This window comes from Pelobates fuscus, chromosome 8 (assembly GCF_036172605.1).
Source record: "Pelobates fuscus isolate aPelFus1 chromosome 8, aPelFus1.pri, whole genome shotgun sequence".
NCBI classification, from domain to species: Eukaryota; Metazoa; Chordata; class Amphibia; order Anura; family Pelobatidae; genus Pelobates; species Pelobates fuscus.
Genome location: NC_086324.1, coordinates 116,613,799 through 116,635,503, shown reverse-complemented (window position 1 = coordinate 116,635,503; position 21,705 = coordinate 116,613,799). Strand labels below are relative to the sequence as shown.

At 40.9% G+C, this 21,705-nt stretch overlaps 1 protein-coding gene across 1 annotated transcript in view; it reads left to right on the top strand.

Annotated features, from left to right (window-relative positions):
* The first annotated feature begins 3,268 nt into the window (after positions 1 to 3,268).
* The window catches only part of LOC134571292 (ectonucleotide pyrophosphatase/phosphodiesterase family member 7-like), a 253,094-nt gene continuing 234,657 nt past the window's right edge, over positions 3,269 to 21,705 (top strand). Inside the window, exon 1 of the mRNA XM_063429466.1 lies at positions 3,269 to 3,521. Coding sequence (XP_063285536.1) covers positions 3,269 to 3,521 — 253 coding nt within the window. The remainder of the gene's footprint in view (positions 3,522 to 21,705) is intronic.

Genomic DNA, 21,705 nt, shown 5'->3' with positions numbered 1-21,705 from the left:
ACCCTGCAGGGACGGGCTGTAGAGACCAGAACCACTACATTAAGGTGTGTGTGTGTGCCTGCTAGTGAGTGAGCTTGCTTGCGTGTGTGTGTGCCTGCTAGTGAGTGAGCTTGCTTGCGTGTGTGTGTGCCTGCTAGTGAGTGAGCTTGTGTGTGTGTGTGTGTGTGTGTCATTGCTTATAGCTCTACTAATCAGTGCATACCGCTCATTAATTCTGTCAGATTGTTTTGGAACAGTTTGATAAAGCCTGGGGTTCTCCACTGCATATATAACCAGATCCCTCTGAAGTGAGGTTTTAGAAGAATATCATCATATCTGTCCATTGTAGGTATGGCATTGTGCCAATGACTCATTTGCAGGAAAAAGTAAAGGGTGGCCACAGAATATCTAGACCATGTTTATTACAAACATTTCTGCAGGGAGCATGTATTTGTCAGTGAGCTCTTCTGTATGGAGCATGTGTGTGTCAGTGAACTTGTCTGTAGTGAGCATTTGTGTGTAAGTTAGCTTGTCTATAGGAAGCATGTGTGTATCAGTGAGCGTTTCTGTTTAGAGCATGTGTTTGTGACAGTGAGCTTGGCTGTAGAAAGCTTGTGCGTGTCAGAGTTTGTCTGTACTACATTTGTGTGTATACCAACAAGCTTGTCTGTGTGGGTCAGTGAGATTGTCTGTCAGTGAACTTATGTATGCGCATCTGTGAGCTTGTGTTTTTATGTCAATGAGCTTATGTATATCAGCAAGATTGTTTGTCTATGATGCTGTGTATCAATGAGCTTGTGTGTGTCAGTGAGATTGTCTGTGTCTGCAGGTGAGTATGCTTACTGTATAATTAAACGTTTTACTCTGAAAGGACCAATATTTTATATTAAAAAAGAAATATATATTTATGTTTGAATATATATACATATATGTATGTATGTATATATACGTGTGTGTGTGTATATATTACTCAATCATCTGGGGTGGCAAGATATAGCCTTACATATTATATGTGACAATATATGGCGCAATGACTTATGGGACTGGCATAGATTTTTTTTCCAGGGCTGCTTTGTATCCCAACCCGGCCCTGGATGCACCTGGGAGGGGATGAAGAAAGACAATGAAATTATGCTGTTGCATGTTGTTAATGGAACATCTATTTTAATGTGAGTAGATGGACATACATGCATAAAGGGCATCTGGGAGTGGTAAACATTTGATTACATTGTAACGGACGTAACCAACCGGGCACCTCTGTCTATCGCGGCTTCCTAGTACTTGTGAGTACCATAATCACTGCACTGGAACACCATAACCACCATAGAACCCACAAACCGCAGCTGCTTGGTTGGGGTCTCACCGTCCTCCACCCACCCTGGGGACCCAAGACTAGGATACAGCTTCAAGTGGGTAGACCTCTCCTATTCCAGAGAGCGTAACAGTAACAGGGGACAAACCACTGCACTTCTTGCCCTTAGTCACTGTAGCTTGACTGGGGCCCTGGAACCGCTCCTTCTTGGAGTCGAATGGGGAGTTAGCTCGGACACCTCCAGACACTGGACGACACTCAGTCCTTGGAACTCTGGAACTGAATGAGGAATTAGCTCTAGTCCTTACAAGGACTTTCCCTGTTGAATCTCCTGCAAGCTGGAACAGCAGACACAGAAGCAAATCTTCTTTCCCTCCAATAACAAGATGACACACAGTTTTGGAGTGTAAGCAGGAACAGAAAGTTTAATGGCACAAAGTGTTCTTTTATACAAGTTTTACAGGAAAGGTGACACCCAGGTGGACCTAGTTCGGCACTGAATACAAAACATACAAACCAATAAAAACAGAGGTTTACATTCAGACACTCCCATACAGTGTACACAATCCCTCCCCTCTGCCTGGGATACAATTAACGAAGACAATGGACTAACTCGATTAACATATCCCCACAAGTCACATCCCCTGATAGCCCCGATCTGGGTGAACAACATATCCAAAAATCACACAGATCGGTTCAGAGGTTCAGGAATTTCCTTGAAGTCTTATTTTTGCCCAACCGCCCAAAACAGTTCCAGAAACTCAACAACAAAACACTGCTGGACAATTCAAGATGGCCGCCGCCACATGAATCTGTTCCAGTTAAAAGTCCAAGAGGCAAAAACTTTGCTTTTAAACATGGGTTATCACAGGGCCCATAGTCCCAGGGTAGGAGGCTGGCAAACAGGCCCCTCCAAAAACTCATGACAAACTCCCTTAAAAAGGGGAGTTCGTCACATACATAAATGTAAAAAACTCAAGTTGTATTTTTATGGAATAAAAATACAAAATAGTGAAATTTGAAATGCTTTAAAAAGTGGAATGCACATAAAACTAATGAGAACCGGTGCTGAGATAATGATGTAGGAGGTAGTTCAGTTTTGTGGAATTCTAAGTAAATTTCAAGCTTTACACTAAAATACATGTACCAATAGTTGTACCAAAGCTGACTTTGATAAGTTTTCCAATTGAACTATTTTGGTCAAAAATTTGCAATTCTCAACAATTAACACTCTTTTGAATAACACTGATGCATAGGGAGAAGTAATCAATAGGATTGTGTAGCATCCTGAAAGATTGAAAGTAACAGGGTTACTTACTGACATGAGAATTCAAGGTGAATATCAAATTTAAAGCCAGAGTATCTGAATGGAAAGCAAAGCCGAATTAATGATTTTTTCCAGTTCAGTTAATTCTCAGTGAATATTCCTGTAAGAGACCTGGTTTTGAATAAACTAAAATAGAATAACATAAGAGAACTGGAGATTAAAATTAACATATTAATTAATTAATTAGCATATAGGCATCTCGAATATATCTCAATCATCGTGGTTTCATATAATTTGCGAAAACAATTCTTCAACTCAATTATTAAAAGTGCCTTTACCCAAATTGCTACCTTTTATTATTATTATTTCTCTATTTTTTATGTATTCACTTTATATCATGATCTGCCTCATCCTTCTCTGTAAACTATTTACTTCCTGCTAATTTACTTATATTGAATGTCATAGCTAAGTAGTGAAAAGACTAAAGATAAAACTATTTAGCTAGTAATGACACACTTTAAATATTGATTTATGCAAGGGAGGAATATTATAGTCAGGAATGTAACAAAATAAGTAAGTGAAATATGATTTAAATGTTTTACACGTGATTCTATTATCTTGGATGAGCTTTGCTCTGTTCAGCAATTGATAAGATACAGGATTAGTGGATAGACGGCCATCCATTAGAATTTGTGAAAGGAAACGGCAACATGAAAGCAGTTTGCTCAGCTTTAATATTTTCACTTTTGTTAAAGACACTTATTTGTAATCCAATTTCCTCAAATAGGAAAGATACAAGAAATAAACTGTTGGTAATATCATTTGATGGATTTCGTTGGAATTATGATCAAGATGTTGATACCCCTAACCTGGACTATCTTGCAGAAAGGGGTGTAAAGGCAAAGTATGTAAGCCCACCATTTGTAACTATGACGTCTCCATCACACTTCACAACAATCACTGGTGAGTAACAAAACAATTAACAATTAAAGCATATCATGGTTTGTTTGTTTCCTGGTTCTTTTAATTAACACAAATTATGTAGTTTTCATTTGTGTGAATATCTTGGGGATACATGTCCTGACATGTCTGAAATTGATAGGAGTCACAGTTCTGATCTCTTTTTCCCCCCTGAAATTACATATATTACTTGTATCTGGGTATATGTACAAGCATAGCATTCACTCTGACTCCTAACCCTAACTCTAATTTAAAAATGAATGTAATATGAAAGATAAATAATCTGAAGTATATATTACGAAAATAATGTTGTCCCAGGATTCTTGACCTGGAGATATCCACAAAGCATGCAACCTTTGTTTTCATGGGCCTGTGATTTACAATGTTTTCAGAACCCCTTGATTGTATTTTCCCCTAATGTATGCTTCTATTGTATGTATCCACTCTCTTAAAGCACACCTTGCAGTTTCCCCAAATATCAACAAGGGCTCGAAGAAGGGTGAAATCCAAGTACATTTTTTTTTTATTTTTAAAACTTTTTTATTTTCATATTTTGTATCATACAAAAGAACATACATTGACATAACATCACGTTTGTAGATAATACAAACTATTTTATAAAGTTTGATCATTATGTATCCTTACAATGCCATATAAATAGAGTTGAGCGAACCCAGACTGTAAAGTTTGGGTTCGTACCGAACATTACGGTTTTTGGACCCCGGACCCCAACACGGACATATCCTTGTATGTTTGGGTTGGAGTTCGGTGTTCGGCGATTTAATGGCGCGTTTTCAAAGGCTGCAGGGCAGCCAATCAACAAGCGTTTGACTCGTGTGCCCTTAGAAGCCAGTGACCAAGCCTCTATATATAAGTTGGAGTCGCGTAGCGCTGCACGCACATGAGCTCTTATTAGTGTAGGGAGAGGAAGCTGCAGCTGTGAGGGACAGTACATTAGTGGGGTGCACTAGTACATTAGTGGGGTGCACTTCATATTTGAGAGTCGAATAGAAGCTTTAAATACCGCGGATACATCGGAGTTTTAAAAAGTCAATTGTTTTTGGTGCTAAATAGTACATTAGTGGGATACTACATTAGTGGGGTGCACTTCATATCTGAGAGTCAAATAGAAGCGTCACATACTGCTGTCACATTGCAGTTTTAAAACGTAATTTTTTTGGGATGCTAAAAAAGTACATTAGTGGGGTGCACTTCATATCTGAGAGTCAAATAGAAGCGTCAAATAGTGCGCTTACTGCGCAGTTGTAAACATTCTAATTGTTTTGCTGCTAATCTGCTAAATAGTACATTTTGGTGCCTGCTCTTCATATCTGAGAGTCAAATTGAAGCGTCTAATAGTATGCTTACAGCGTAGTTGTAAAAATTCTAATTTTCTGAGTGCTAATCTGCTGAATAGTAAATTTTGGGGCCTGCTCTTTATATCTGAGAGTCAAATAGAAGCATGTAATAGTGCGCTTACAGCGCAATGGTAAACATTCTAATTGTTTTGCTGCTAATCTGCAAAATAGTAAATTTTGTGGCCTGCTCTTCATATCTGAGAGTCAAATCGAAGCGTCTAATAGTGTGCTTACAGCGCAGTTGTAAAAATTCTAATTTTCTGGGTGCTATTCTGCTAATTAGTACATTTTGGGGCATGCATTTCATATCTGAGAGTCAAATCGAAGCGTCTAATAATGTGCTTACAGTGCATTGGTAAACATTCAAATTGTTTTGCTGCTAATCTGCTAAATAGTACATTTTGGGCGTGCTCTTCATATCTGAGAGTCAAATCGAAGCGTCTAATAGTGTGCTTACAGCGTAGTTGTAAAAATTCTAATTTTCTGGGTGCTAATCTGCTAATTAGTACATTTTGGGTCGTGCATTTTATATCTGAGAGTCAAATCGAAGCGTCTAATAGTGTGCTTACAGTGCAGTGGTAAACTTTCTAATTGTTTTGCTGCTAATCTGCTAAATAGTACATTTGCGGCCTGCGGTGCACTTCATATCTGAGAGTCAAATAGAAGCATCAAATAGTGCGCTTACAGCACAGTTGTAAACATTCTAATTGTTTTGCTGCTGATCTGCTGCTTACATTGGAGTTTTAAAAAGTAATTTTTTGGGGGTGTTTAATAGTATATTTGGGGTGTGCACTTCATATCTGAGAGTCAAATAGATGCGTCAAATAGTGCGCTTACTGCGCAGTTGTAAACATTCTAATTGTTTGGTGCTAATCTGCTTCATAGTACATTTTGGGGCCTGCTCTTTATATTTCAGAGTCAAATAGAAGCGTTAAATTGTGCGCTTGCAGCGCAGTTGTAAACATTTGAAATGTTTTGCTGCTAATCTGTGTCATACCTCCTTGCGGCCCGCGCCGCTCTGTTCCCACCGTCCTTCCTGCTCTGCCGGGCTGTGCGGACCTCCGTCCGGCTTAGCGCACTCAGGTGCGCGCGCACGTCCGGGGGCGTGCGCGTGCTGTTTCTTAAAGGGGTTTGCGCGGATTATCCCGAAATGCTTAAAGGGACAGCACTCAGGTATTTCACTCTATTTATAATCTACCCTATTCTATCCCTAACCTATCAGAGATCACTTAGCCCTATTTATACCTCCTTCTTACATCACTTCATTGCCCTGTCGTGGTTTCTTGTAGCCCGAGAGTGTGTTCTGTTAACTTGTGTTTCATTGGTATCTGACTTCGGCTTGTCTTCTGGTTATTCTTATCTCTGGCTTCCTTGACCTTTGGCTTTGTTTTCCGTTTACGCTTCCTGCTCTAACCCTGACCTTGGCTCGTCTGACGTTCCTATTTCATATTTCTTATCCACGTTAAGCCCGGACATTTTAAGGACCGGTAATACGTTTATCTGGGGTTGCCTCTCTTGTCCTATAGTTTGCATGTTGGGGAGCTCAACCTTGACAATCTGCTGCTTACATTGGAGTTTTAAAAAGTCAAATATTTTTTTTTGGGTGCTAAATAGTATATTTGGGGCGTGCTCTTCCTATCTGAGAGTCAAATAGAAGCGTCTAATAGTGCGCTTACAGCGCAGTTGTAAACATTCTAATTGTTTTGGTGCTAAATAGTACATTTGCGGCCTGCGGTGCATTTCTTGCAGTCCAATAAAAAAATAAAAAAAATAAAATTGTTGACTGTTAGCGGTTACATTGTCGCCTGAGATAAAACATCTGTTAGTTTGGTGGGTGAACGCAAAGAATGAGGAGAGTGTCAAATAAGGGACGTGGCCCTGGTCATGATGCTTCTGGTGTTGGTGGAATACCCGGTTGCAAGGAGAAGACGTGGTCGATCTGTGCCAGCTACACGCACAAGTGAAACACCTTCCTCGTGTCCGAGTGTGCGACAGAACCTTCAGCATTATTTGGTAGGCCCGAATACCGCTCTACGAATGGTGAGGCCAGAACAAGTACAGGCGATAGTAGATTGGATGGCTGACAGTGCCTCCAGTTCTTGCACATTGTCTCCCACCCGGTGCCCTGCTGAAAGCTCAGAGTTGGCACTTGCAGCCCATGCCAATCTGTCTCACCTCACCCCCTTGCAAATCACCCAAGCAGTCAGAGACTCAAATCATGCAGCAGTCTCTTATGCTTTTTGATGACTTTGCTGGCGAGCTTCAATGGGCCATCCACCTAGCCCTGCCCCAAAAGTGGAAGGGATTGAGTGCACTGATGCACAAGCACTTATGTGTGAGGATGTGGACATGCAAGGACCACCACATCACGTCTCTGATGATGACGAAACACAGGTGCCAACTGCTGTGGCTTTCGGCAGTGTGCAGACCGGAAAGGAGGGCAGGGTTGAGGAGTGGGTGGAAGATGATGAGGTCCTAGACCCCACATGGAATCAAGGTCATGCGAGTGACGTGTCCAGTTTGGAGGAAGAGGCAGTGGTCGCACAGAGGCACCAGCACAGCATAAGAGGGAGCAGGGTGCAAAAGCAGAGCGGCAGTCCCCTAGACAGTACGCCTGCTACTGCCCACCGCACCCATGGACTGAGCACACCAAAGCCAGCTCCAAGGAGTTCCCTGGCGTGGTAGTTCTTCAGACAATGTACTGATGACAAGACACGAGTGGTTTGCACGCTGTGCAATCAGAGCCTGAAGCGACGCATAAACGTGCTAAACCTGAGCACAACCTGCATGACCAGGCATCTACATGCAAAGCACTAGCTGCAGTGGAGTAAGCCCCTCAAAATCAAGAAAGGTCTCAGGCTCCTCCTGTTTCCTCTTCTGCTGCTGTCTCGGCCTCTTCCTCCACCTCTGGAGCCACAGTGGCACCTGCCACCCTGCAAACAGAGGATGTGGCAGCAATGTCACCACGTCCGCCACCGTCCCCAAGCATCTCCACACTGTCCCATGGAAGCATTCAACTGTCCATCTCCCAAACACTGAAGAGAAAGAGGAAGTACCCCCTAGCCACCCGCGATCCCTGCCCCTGAATGCCAACATTTCAAAATTCATGGCCTTTGCAATGCTGTCATTCCGTCTGGTGGAGACGGACAGTTTTAAAAACCTGATGGCGGTGGCTGTCCCACAGTACGTGGTTCCCAGCCGCCACTACTTTTCCAGGCGAGCCATCCCGTCCCTGCACAACCAATTGGCGGACAAAATCAGGTGTGCACTATTCAACTCCATCAGTGGCAAGGTCCACATAACCACAAATACATGGACCAGTAAGCACGGGCAGGGACGCACACTGGGCAAATGTAGTGGCGGCTGGGCCTGAGGCGGATAGCAGTTTGGCGCATGTCCTTCCACCACCGAGGATTGCAGGGCATTTCTCTTTGCCTCCTGTTGCCTCCTCATCCTACTCCGCTTCCTCCTCCTCTCCCACCACCAGCGTAACACCTTCACCACCAACTTCAGCACAGCCAGGGGGAAACAACAGCAAGCTGTTTTAAAACTCATTTGTTTGGGGGGAAACAACCCACACCGCACATGAGCTGTGGACAGGCATGGAACAACAGACCGATGAGTGGTTGTTGCCACTGAGCCTCAAGCCCGGCCTGGTGGTGTGCGATAATGGAGACTTTCTAGTTTCGTGCTATGATTATTTTGACTGCTACCATAGAATGAGTGAGTATTTATGCTTCTTTGTATTGTAATATTTTAATGTTCAAATGCAAAATAGCATTCTCCGGGGCCTTAGGAATAGGCTTGTTTACTAAGTCCTCTTACATATCAAAAACCTTAATCCAAAGCTCCATCACTATATCCACCACACTTCCACCAAATGTGAACAAAACAGCCAACTCTCTTGTTACTTGTTACATCTCTAGCATATCGGCGAGAATGAACTGAACATGCTAGCTAACCTAGATGGTAAAAGGTATCAGCTGTTCATTACTTTAAATAAGGTTTCAGAAAGATTCAAACAATGAATACATTTACATGCTCTGGGAAGCACCGAACACCACTCCTCTATTGTTTTTTATATTTAAATCCTTTTCCCATTTTTGACATGCCATTATAACAGAAGGAGCTTCTATTTTTAATAATCCACTAGTAGCTTTTGAAGCTACTTTATGGACCTGTACTTTTTTAAGCACTGAACATATCATCTTAGCACCTTCATGAGGATCACGGATGATGTTTTGATTTATATAATTTTTTTAAAGTATGTAAATGGCTCGTTATTCGATAAATGGAATTCCTGAATCAGCTGTGGAAAGGGTTTTATTATTTCATTCTCCATAGAGAGATCTTTTACATAGAATGGTATCAGTGTCATTTTAATATTTATGAGGAATTTATTTTCTATGTCACATTTCTTTTTAATAATCTCCATCCTTTCAGTAGTGAGTCTAAGCATATATTAGATTTTCTGACTGAGATTATTTGGGGATCTGTGCCCCTAAACCACAATATGGAGCTTAAATCTTTTATGCCACATCTCACCTTCCAGAAGATACCATCCTTCATTTTTAACACTCTCTATCTGGGTTTTGTATAAGAACACATTTGCGAGATATATGCACATTATACTTGAAAAACCCAAACCACCATCTTTGATTTTTTTGGGTCAGCAAGTTTTATTACTCCTCAGTCTCTTACCCATCCAGATGTAATTATGGGTAATTATGGATCCTATCTAGCCATGGTCTAGCTATTTTTAAGGGGAGCATTTGAAATAGATATGCCCATTTAGGAAGGAGGTATGCATTGATCAGGTTAATCGTCCCCCAACAAGTAATCTCTACATGTCTCCATTTTTTCAATGAATTATTCAGGTCTCTAAAGCAGCTTAGAAAATTAATCTGCATTAAATCGGACACATCTCTGGTCAGAAGAATACCAAGATACTGGAGGGTGATATTAGCCCAATTAAATTTTCTAGCTAGTATTTATAGTTTATCTTTGTCTACGTTAATGTTCAATATTGTTGATTTACTCTCATTTATTTTGTAGTTTGAGATATCGCTATAAGACTTTAATTCCTTCATAAAAGCATTCATAGATATGACAGGGTCAGATAGGGTTATAATTAAATCATCCGCATATAAGTTTAATTTTAAATCTCTTTGTTTTGTAGCAATGCCTTTTATTTGTTAGTTGTTTCTAATCTTAATTGCTAATATCTCCATAGAAATAATATACATAATTGGAGACAGCGGGCAACCCTGTCTTGTTCCGTTATGTAATTTGAACCAATCGGCACATATATTTGGGCTGACTGTCCTCACTGAAGGGCAAGAATTTAAAGACAGGATTGCCCGGTGTATCCAGCCCTGAAACCCAAACTTTTATAAGGCCTTACTCAAAAATCCCCAATCGGCCCTGTCAAACGTTTTCTCCGCGTCAACTGCCAACAGTAGTAGGGGGATATTTTTTCTTTTGGCAGTCTAAGATATTGATAATGCGTCTGGTGTTATCTGAGGTTGTTCGCCCTGGGACAAAACCTATTTTATCTTGATCAATAATGCTATCTAACGTTGTTTTTAACCTATTTGCTAATATCGCTGAGAAAATCTTGATATCTACATTTATAAGTGAAATTGGCCTATAGTTTTCTACTATACATGGGTCTTTATCAGGGATGTGTCTATCGCGAGGCAAACAAGGCATTTGCCTTGGGTGGCAATTTCCAGGGGGCGGCAAAAAACACTGCAAGGTGATTCGTATGTGTTGTAGCCCTATTCAGGGTTAATAAGTATGTAGGGGTTTATAAAACACCCCTTCATGTCTCATTAGAGATGTTTACACTTTGTCTGATACCAGCAAAGTTTATTGTATGTGTAGAAGCCCTATAAAGGGTTAAATGTTTCATTGGAGATATTTAGCTGATATCAGCATATCTAATGGCTAGTGTAGGACTCACCTTTTGAGGCTTGCCTTGACGTGGCAGGCAGGGCCGGTGCAAGGATTTTTGCTGCCCTAGGCAAAAGTAAAGTTTGCCGCCCCCCACCCCCCCCCCATATGACATCACAATGCCCCACAAATATGATCTGCCATGTTAACTAACGCAAGTGCTGCAGTGCCGCCGTGCTTACATTAAAAGGCCTGCAGGGACAGGCTATAGACACCAGAACCACTACATTAAGCTGAAGTGGTTCAGGGGACTATAGTGTTTCTTTAATGTGAGGTAAATTAGAGATTAGTGCCACGAATAATATACTAGATTGCCTACTTACAACCAGATGAGGATGATGATGGGCTCTAGCCGCAGTCTGTCTCCACTGGTCTGGTGTAGAACAGGCTCTCTGGAGGTCACAAAACTGTGGTCACAAAAATCAATGTTCTGGTAGAACGGGAAGCAGCTCCATTTTTTTAACGCCCTTTACACAGCTCAAGGTCTGGGTCCCAGGGTCCACCTTCATGTTCCACCAATGAGTTTGTTCACAGGAGGTGGAGTAGGGGATGTCCTGATATGTGTGTAAGGAATGCATTGTGTGAATCTGTGTTTGTATGTGTAAGGGCTGCAAGGTGTGCTTCTGTGTATGTACGGGATGCAGTGTGTGCGTCTGTAAGGGGTGCATTGAGTGTGTGTAAGGAATGCATTGTGTGTAAGGGTTGCATTGCTTGTGTGTGTGTGTCTGTGTGTGTAATGCATTGTGTGTTTTTCTGTGTGCAAGGGGTGCATTGTCTTTGTGTGTAAGGGGTGCATTGTGTGTGTGTGATGGATGTCAATCTCTCCCCCCTCCCTTGTCACTCTCTTCTCCCCCTCTCCCTCCCTTGTCACTCTCTTCTCCCCCTCTCCCTCCCTTCTCACTCTCTTCTCCCCCCTTGTCACTCTCTTCTCCCCTGCTTGTCCCTCTCTTCTCCCCCCTGCCTTGTCACTCTCGTCTCCCCCGTTGTCACTCTTCTCCCCTCCCCACTCTCATTCCCCCTCCCAACCCCGTCAATTCCCCTCCCTGTCAATTTCTTCCCCCCCACCCTGTCAATTTCTTTCCCCTCCCTTTCAATTTATTCCCCCCCTCCCTTTCAATTTATTGCCCCCACCCTCCCTGTCAATTTATTCCCCCCACCCTCCTTTTCAATTTATTCCCCCCACCCTCCCTGTCAATTTATCCCCCCTGTCCATTTATCCCCCCTGTCAATTTATTCCCCCCTGTCAATTTATTTCCCCCCTGTCAATGTATTACCCCCTCCCTTTCCATTTATTCCCCCCTCCCTTTCCATTTATCCCTCCCCTCCCTTTCCATTTATCCACCCCCTCCCTTTCCATTTACCCCCCTCCTTTTCCATTTATCCCCCCACCCTCCCTGTCAACGTATTGCCCCCCCTTTCCATTTATTGCCCCCTCCCTGTCAATTTACTACACCCCCTTTCCATTTATTGCCCCCCCTCCCTTTCCATTTACCCCCCCTTTCCATTTATCCCTCCCCCTCCCTTTCCATTTATTCCCCCACCCTCCCTGTCAATTTATTACCCCCCCTTTCCATTTATGGCCCCCCTCCCTTTCCATTTCCATTTATCCCTCCCCCCTCCCCTACCTCTATTGCAGCGTGGCCGAGCTCTGTATGGTGCGCGGGTACAGGATGCTTTTGTTTCCTGTACCCGGCCGGACTAAAAGGAAGTGAACACTCAGTGTGCACTTCCTGTTAGTCCAGCCGGGTACAGGAGACAGATGCTCCCTGTACCCGCGGACCATACAGGGCTCGGCCACGCTACAGTGAGGGAGTGACAGGAGGGAGCGCTGAGGGCTTACCTCCTGTCAGCCCCTATCCTCATGCTGCGCCCGGGTGGTGCGCCCTCATGGACGCACCAACCCGGGCAAAGCTGCAGCCGCCTGAGGCTCTCTGCAGAGCGCTCGGGCGGCTGCAGCATTAGCGGGGGCGGCGCTCCTGGGGACGCCCCTTTCCAGGGGGCTCCCTAGGCGGCTGCCTAGTCCACCTAACAGGTAGCGCTTATATATTCAAATGGCCATTGGAATAAAACTAAAGAACCTCCATTTTGTTTAAATGTACATAGGGGTTTAGGCCAGAGCGCAGGTAACGTTCTCTTTGTTTTTACTAAATACCATGTTTGCATCGTTTTTCAAATCAGTGAGTGTGTGTATGTCATTGTTTGTCAGTGTATATGAGAGTGTGTGTCTGTCAGTGAGTGTATGCATATATCAGTGAGAGTGTGCGTCTGTAGGTGAGTGAGCGTCTGTCAGTCAAAGTGCGGCCTTAACAGGAAGGGGTGGGGAAAATGTAAACTAGGGTGGGGTGCCCGAGCACCGTCCTGCTTAGGGCAGCACAAATCCTAAATACACCACTGGTCTTTATTCTGCTTTAAAATCTGTAGTATATTCGCTCTAAGCATTTCATTTGGAAAATGGCCCAATGTCAATATAGAATTGAAGGTGTCTGAAACATGAGTGCTGAGTAGTTCTCCAAAAGTTTTATAGAAGAGATTTGAGAATCCATCTGGACCCGGTCTTTTCTTAGTTTTTAGATTTTTGATGGCCTCCCCCACCTCTTGGGCCATTATCGGACAGTTAAACATGGCCTTTTGACTGAAATCAGAAATTACCGGGACATTAGTGTTATCTAAATACTTATCTATATCCTTATCAATAGCAGAAAGGGCATACAGCTTACTATAATATGTGTTAAAGCAATATCCAATTGATTTGGGAGTAAAGCTTCTATTCTAGTAATTTTATTTGATATGATTTTGTCTCTCAACTTCCTTGATAACACCTTTTGCCTTTACTATCTTTTAACATTTTTAGTTTCTCCATGATCTTAGCGTTCTTATCCATGATTATATAGTTAATCTGTTTTTTAATCTCACTTACTGCTGCCGCATTCGTCCTAGAGAGAGTTAATTTATTTATTTATTAGACTTTTGTTAAATTGCCATATAGTGTTATTAGGTTGGCTCTTTTATCCCTTTTCTGTCAATCATTTTTTATTGAGATTTTCCAGGTTATCAACAGTATTACATAGATTAATTGGCAAACATAACTCTGTGTTTAACAAGTGCTAACATGTTTACTTCGAGTATGCAGATATAACAGTGATAGGGAACGTATCTCGGGAAACAAGTCTAGCTAGGTCTTCTTGTCCTTTGGAGCATGTCAATCTTGGTCAGTGTCTATCTGGCCTCAATTTCGGCCACCTTTGATTGGTGATATGTAGTCCATCTCCCCCCTAATATCGTCAGCTTAGCTCCTGTCTCAACTTTGCTAGGGTATCTCCTTAGTACTCTGATGCCTTTGTCAAGCTAGCCTGTAGTCAAGCTCTGTCCATGTGGGAGTTTCTGTTTTTTACAGCCTTAGGTTCTGGCCTCTGTACCTTGTGGAGCATGTATGGTCAAAGGCTCATTAGCGGGGGGGGGGGGGGGGGGTATTCATCGCCCCTCGTGAGTCTTGTATTAGTGGGGCTCCGTGTTGGGTCGGCTAACTATGTTTTTGGGTCTACGTCTGTCTTAGGGCCCATGTCTGGGTGACTTCTGGTTCCTATGCCTACGTGTGTTTCCACTTGTCGTCAACTGTAATGTTGGCCTGTCTGTGTGGCGGGTGCCAGACTTGTTTTGTTTGGCCGGTCTTTGGCTCTTGTCTATATCCGACCTCAGTGTCGTTTGTCAGTCTGGGTAGCGTCTTCCCAGGGCGGGGCTAGGCTCTTTTATCCTTTTTAAAATGTGTATTTAAACGTAAAAAGTTATCTCTCATGGCAGCTTTAAAGACATACCAGTTGTTAACTAAAGGTTTCTTTAGGATTATTATCTTCAAAAAAGCATTTGATCTGTTCCTTGAGAGACTCTACATTTTTTGTATTGTATAATAAGTAATCATTCATCCTCCATGGAGTTCTATAGTTGGTATCCCATTGGTCCTTCATGGACCACATAATAATATTTTGATCGGACCACGTGTTATCTAGTATATCAATCTTATCTATATTTTCTAAGGATATAGCATTTCCCCAAACCATATCATAGGAAAAATGCACTCTACAGAAAAAGTTAAATCTAACTTCTCAGGATATAAAGATCTCCATAGATCCAAACAATCGAACTTATTCATAGTATTAGTAAGAGATGTGGCCATTTAAACTACGGAACTATTAATGTTCATGTTCTTAGAGGGTTTTTTTTTATCAATATTGGGGTTCAAAACGCAGTTAAAATCCCCTGCTATTAGACAAACTCCAGTCTTCAATAGTTCTACTTGTTCCAAAAAAAAAATTTGGAGTCACTACTGGGAAGATATTTGGCAAATAAACATTAGCCAAAGTATATTTAGTTTTGTTTAATTTACATAAAACAATTAGAAATCTACCTTCCGGATCTGAATATTGATAAAGTAATTCAAACTTTACTGTTTGAGCAATAATAAAAGCAATGCCTCTTTTCTTTTTATCTTTGGTAGATGCTTGTAGTAGTATTGGGAATCTGGATCCACCCCATTTAACGTTATCAATTCCACTCCAATGAGTTTCTTGCAGAAATCCCATTCCACCTTTTCTTTACTCAAAAAATTATAAACTAACGCTTTCTTATGGGGGTAGTTCAGGCCCTGTGTATTAACTGAAATCAATTTAACCATTGTTCCAAAGGAAATCCCTAAAAGCCCTTGTTGGTGTGTCTACCTATAACAATACAAATACATGAATAACATAACCAAATGGTTGTTAGCCAATTTGGAATGGACTGACCTTCCATCAGACAAGAATACAATACATGTCTGTTTGTCCACCCATTGTAAAGCGCTGCGGAATTTGACAGCTGTAGCGGAGCGGCAATATTAAATCCCACGATCTCCGCTGGTATTAAAGGTAAATCCACAGTCAGCACTGAAAAGTAAGGCAATATCCCAAATCCCCGAGTAACTGGACGAAACACAGTTCTGAGAGTCAACTCAGGTATTTATTCACAGCTTCCAGTATTTATGCAAGTCCCCATGCAAGGGGTTTCCTTACTGACATAGCAGGGGTGATACAGTAAGGGACTACATGGGGGACTTAACATTTGGAGCAATTCTCCCATCAGGCACTGCTGCAAGAGAGGGACACTCCCACTGAAATACACTGTTAAGTGGATTATCTCTCCGTGCAGCAGAACCGTCATTTCACATTTAAATCCATAACTCCAACAATATTCACATTATTTGCGCGAACAGACGTTCGGTAGATAGCTGCAATCTGGTAAGTGGTGCCACACGACCCTCAGTGTGTGGGCTTGGGTTCGGTACATAATTTGTTTCACGAACAGCCGGTAAAGTTGCTGTTCGTGAAACGACCAGGTAAATGCTAGCGGCTTTTGGCTGCTAGCATACGAATACTATAGGAATACAGGCAAACATACATTTCAATACAGAATGCAAATTACATTCAAACACAATATGGCAGCAGTGTTTAGGACAACCTTTAGAGACACAGTTCTATAGTCTGAAGTGGCTAGGTTTACCGCAACGGCGCTCTATAAATATAATAATAATAATAATAATATTAATAATAATAATAATAGACAATATGAAACTCGCAGAATTCTAATAGACTGAACAGTAGTGCCGTTTAAGTATATCATCCTATTCCCAACTTTATTACCAAGTGATCTATAAAATTGTTTACCATACCACAATCCTTTAAGTAGCTATCTACCAAATGTTTGGTTATAATTAATTTTCTTGTGAACTGATTCCCAATATTACTATCGCTTCCAGAGTGACTATTTATTTGGCGTCCAAAATGATTTCCTGGTATTTCTTAACACTTTAACCCCCTAGTCCTATGTAATTGTTCAAGTGATTCAGAGAGGGAGAGAGAGAATGAAGAAAAAAAAAAGTTCCTCCTTCTTTTGCCTCGCTCCCTCCCTCCCTTCCCCCCTAAATTTTTGTATTTATAGTTCAGTCGTTATACCCCTCTTAAGGATCCAATATGCATTTTAATTATGTTTAATTCTTGGCTTCCTTGGTGTTTCTGCCTCCACACATTTATGCTAAAATCTGACTGGCCTATCCACCAGACAGGTTTAAGTGTATAAAGAAATTATTAACTCAGTGCAATCACTATGAAAGCCACAAAATTCTGATAGACTGAACAATAGTGCCATTTAGATGTATCATCCTATTCCCAAATTGTTACCGAGTGATCTATAAAATTGTTTACCTTACCACATCCCTTTAAGTGCTATCTACTAAATATTTAGTTATAATTAATAGTAATTAATTATCTTATGAACCAATTCCCAATAGTAATGTTTCTTCCAAAGTGACTATTTAGTTGATATCTAAAACCATTTCCTGGTACATCTTAACACTTCAAACCCCTAGTCATATGCATCTTATGCATTTGTACAAGTGATTCAGAGAGAGAAGGAAAACAAAATCCATATCCATCACATTTTGCTAGAACTCTTTTCATATAATGTTGGAATTTTTCATCTATAAAGCAAGATTTTCTGGGGAGTCAAAATTTTCCATCCTGCCATTCCAGTTGACTCAATTAAATGGGGAAACCCCATCTATAACTGATATAATTTTTTTAAAGTTATGCAGAATAGGCTTATTTCTCATCGCAGCCATGATTCTCTCCTTGGTGTGATAGGATTGAATTTTCACAATTGCATCACATGAGAATGTATCTGGAATATTTTGAGGTTTGGGCAATCGGTGGCTTTAATCAATTAAATAATCATGTGGATCACCATCAGGGATTAGGTTTTTAAAGAATTCAAAAAGGAAACCTTCTAGCTTATCATTAGAAATTGCTTCTGGAATATTACAAATTCTAATGTTCGATCTTCTAGACCTATCTTCGATGTCATTTAATTTGGCTTCCAATGTAGCTATTTTGCTCGTCAGCCCTGAAGTGATATCCTGAAGTTGGTTGTACTGTATGTAGAGTTTTGAAAAGTTATCTTACATTATTGATAATTTATATTGATTGGTTTTTAATTCCTGTTTGATCTATGTAGTGCTAGCATAAATATCCTCTCTAATTGTTATCTTAATAGCTTAACACGAGTGGCTCACCAACAACCGTGTCCAACATGCACCACTTGAGACCCAGTGCCTCTGCGTTCTGGTGGTCCAGATTAAGTGGAATCAAGGAGGGAGGGAGGTCGGGACGGATCAGCCATCCAATTCCCGTAGCTCACTCTACTCGGCATTCCATATCCCCTCCTCACGACGTCAACATCTCACATGTCATATGTCCCGCGACACCAAGTACATTTTACTAGCACAAACACAAAGCATTTATACATTTACAAATGTGTTTTCATCCTCCAGGGGGTGATCAGCATAATAAAATACAGTTCCCTCCCCACACTAAAAAGTCCAGGACTGCTATCAGGAGATCACATATTAAGCCCCAGCCATGGTGCCAGGGAACAGAGTTCTAAAATACCCTTAATCAATATGGCAACCACACAACCAATGCATCCCTGAACAGCTCATCCTTCAGCTACTCAAAGTATACCCTTAATCCACATACAATGTCCAATCACCACATGGTTAAAGTTTTGACCAGCCATTATAGTGTTCAAAGTGGTGTAAAGTTCCATGCAGTTGGCTAGAACTTACACTTCCCTCCTTGGTCACTCCAGTAAGCTGCATGTACTGGGTAGGAAAAAAAAAGGTGAGAATAGTCCTGCTTGGCACTTTTCAGAGTTTTCTGTCACAGGATCTGTAGTGAGAAGGCTGTCTTCCAAGCCCATCCACTAGCCATAGAAATGGAGATATCTGTCACATTCCCCTCCCCCAAGGTATCCAGTTATCAGACCTCAAATCAGTCTGTGCCTAAGTTAGTTTGAAAACAAGCCCCTAAATGAACATCCACCTTGTAGAACAGCACCACAACCACTTCACTCACCACTATCTCAGTTTCTGTGTCTCACTTTATATTTCCTGGTACGTTTAGAATCTAGTATTCTTGCATTCACTATTGTTTCAAGCCTTGATGGTGGTTTTCTTTTTACCAGTTGAGATTTATGTGAGTTAGAGCATCCCCATATTTTCTTTTTTACTTTTTTTTTTAGAGTACTCTTAATTCTTAATTCATTCCCAAGCCTCCCACTCTATCTGGGCAGATTTATCCCTGTCCTCATATCTCTACTATTAAACTCAGGGTATTTTGATGCAACCATTTTACCACCAATCTATGCCAAATAAAAAAATATATATATTATTTTTTTTGACACACATAGCAATTTACAAATACGTGTACTGAGAACTTTAAGGGTTACTGCCAAAGAACACCCCAATATGTGTTCAGCAACATCTCCTAAGTACAGTGATACCACCCATCTATAGGTGTGTTGGGTTTTTGGGGGGCTAAAAGACCTTATTTGGATGTCCTATTTGGGACATTTTTGAAGCCGGCCAATGTAATTTACCCCCATCAAACCATATATTTATGAAAAGTAGACACCCTAGGGTATTTCAAATGGTGATATTTTAACACTTTCCATGCACTAATTCTACCACTAGTCTTTGTCAAACATTTGGGTAGTAATTTTTTGTGTGTTATTTTTCTCTCACATTGTAATTTAGGAATGAATTATCAGTTCCTGTTATGTGTTACTGACAAAGCACACCCCAATATGTGTTCACCATCATCCTGAGTACAACAGTGCCCCAATGTTAAGGTTTGATGGGTTTTTGCAAACTTACAGGGGTCAAATGTAGGGTTTTCCCATTTTCCATGTTTGCACATTGAAATTTGCCAGATTGATTTGCTGAGCCTATGTTGCCTTTGAGACCGTAGGGCAGCCCAGGAATGAAAATTAACCCCATCATGGCATACCATTTGTAAAAGTAGACAACCCACGGTATTCAAAATGGGGTATGTCCAGTCTTTTTTAGTAGCCACTTAGTCACAAACCCTGCCAAGATTAGCATTTATTTGTTTTTTTGCATTTTTCACACATAAACTGCCATTTCACAGCTGATATTATCAGTATAATATATTTTACTGTTTTAAAACACTCATATTTGTGTAGAGTAATTTCTCACAAGTACAACAGTACCCCTCAAGTACATGTTGTATGGTGATTTTGAAAGTTACAGGGTGAAAGATAAGATTTGTGCAAAAAACAAAAAAGGCTGCGCCAATAGAGTTAGAAGTAATAGTCTAAAATAAAGTCTCACTAGAGAGTGCTTGTGGAGACTTTTCCTCAAGAGTAGGTCCATCAGAGTGGCTCAAAATATTTGTATATGTAATGAGACAAGAGGGAGATACGAAAGCAGCCAATAGTGCAATAAGTCGAGATCCAGAGATAAGATTTAGTACACTCACATTTTCAAGCGCTATGACCAGCTCTAGAGTGGAGAGCATACAGCAGTATAATCCCATCTTATGAGATATGCAGAAGAGGTAAGTCCGTCACTGCAGTCTGGGTATCCAGGGCTCCAAAATAGGATAAAAAGACAACAATAGTGCTCTCAATATGATAAAATGTGGTATAAAGTAAATAAAAATATACTCAAATCTAGAGCAGGAAACACTGCTCTATTGGTAAAGCGTTGATTAAATGATCCCCACCTCAGATCTCTTTGAGTACAGGAACAAAATAAAAATGCCAGGGAAAGTAAAAAATAAAAATAAAATTGGTACAACTTATGTGACCAAAATACTTTTATTGTTAAAACACACAACTAAAATAATTATAACGCCTTTCACCAGATGTGGCTTTTTCAAATGGAATAAAAATGACAGCCTGGCATACTTGGTTTATATAGGAGTACATTGTAATTAAAATTGGCGCCTAAAATTCAATTAGCCAATTAGAAAATAGAATATAAAGATTATGTCAAGCATAAATAAAAGTAATATAGTTAAAAATATACAGAAATAAAGTGTCATAATTTTAAATATCTTCTAAAACGCGCATTGCGTATGTAAGAATTAAATGATACAAGTAAGTCATGTGACACAGGGCCCGGGAGAGCCTGACCAGGCAGTGGGGGTCTGTCTGAGCTCCCAGACCGACCCCAGGTTCGCGATCGTCGGCAATGATAGCCAGCGTTCAGGTAAGTGGTCATTTACGAAATTACGTGCCAGGTACATCCGTGGTCGTTAACAAACGTTTTTTGGCGGATGTACCTGGTACGTCACCGGTCTGAAAGGGGTTAAAGGATGCCCAATAGTAGGAGTATGCTTATGTAAAAACTGATCAATCAACATACACATATCCTATTATCTGGTTCCAAATACCTATGAATTGGATTGTATTTTGTAAATATGCCTAGTTTCTCCCCTTTTTCTTTTCCTTATTTTCTTATCATTTTTTCCTTTTTTTGATTATATATTTTTGTATACCTTTTTAATCGAATTTTGATTAAATGTTATATTTTATCAATCATTTTAAAGTGTATGTATAAACCTCATAAGAAACCTGTTTCAATAGGGCATTTTGTTTTCATTTCTCTAATCTAGTTTTAGCAACTACAAGTGAGCAAGCTTGCTGACTCTATACTTAAGCCATACAGGTAAAAATTAAGGATCACTCCTAAATTAACTCAGCAGTTGCACACAGGGAAAACAAGAGAAAATGTTTGCTTATTTGTCGCCCCATTTGATGTTATGGATGGCATTGTTGTACTCAGAAAATGTAGCTGAAAACAATGAGGTTTTGTACAGGAGTAGCACAGATCATTCATTCAATTCGCCTCTTCAAACCCTACTCTGCTAACATTGCTGTTATTTATTATCCCCCTGGTTCCCCTCTCCTCTTCCTTGAACACTTTGCTGCCTGGCTAACTTTCTTTCTCTCTTCTAATATTCCATCCCTAATTCTTGGGGACTTCA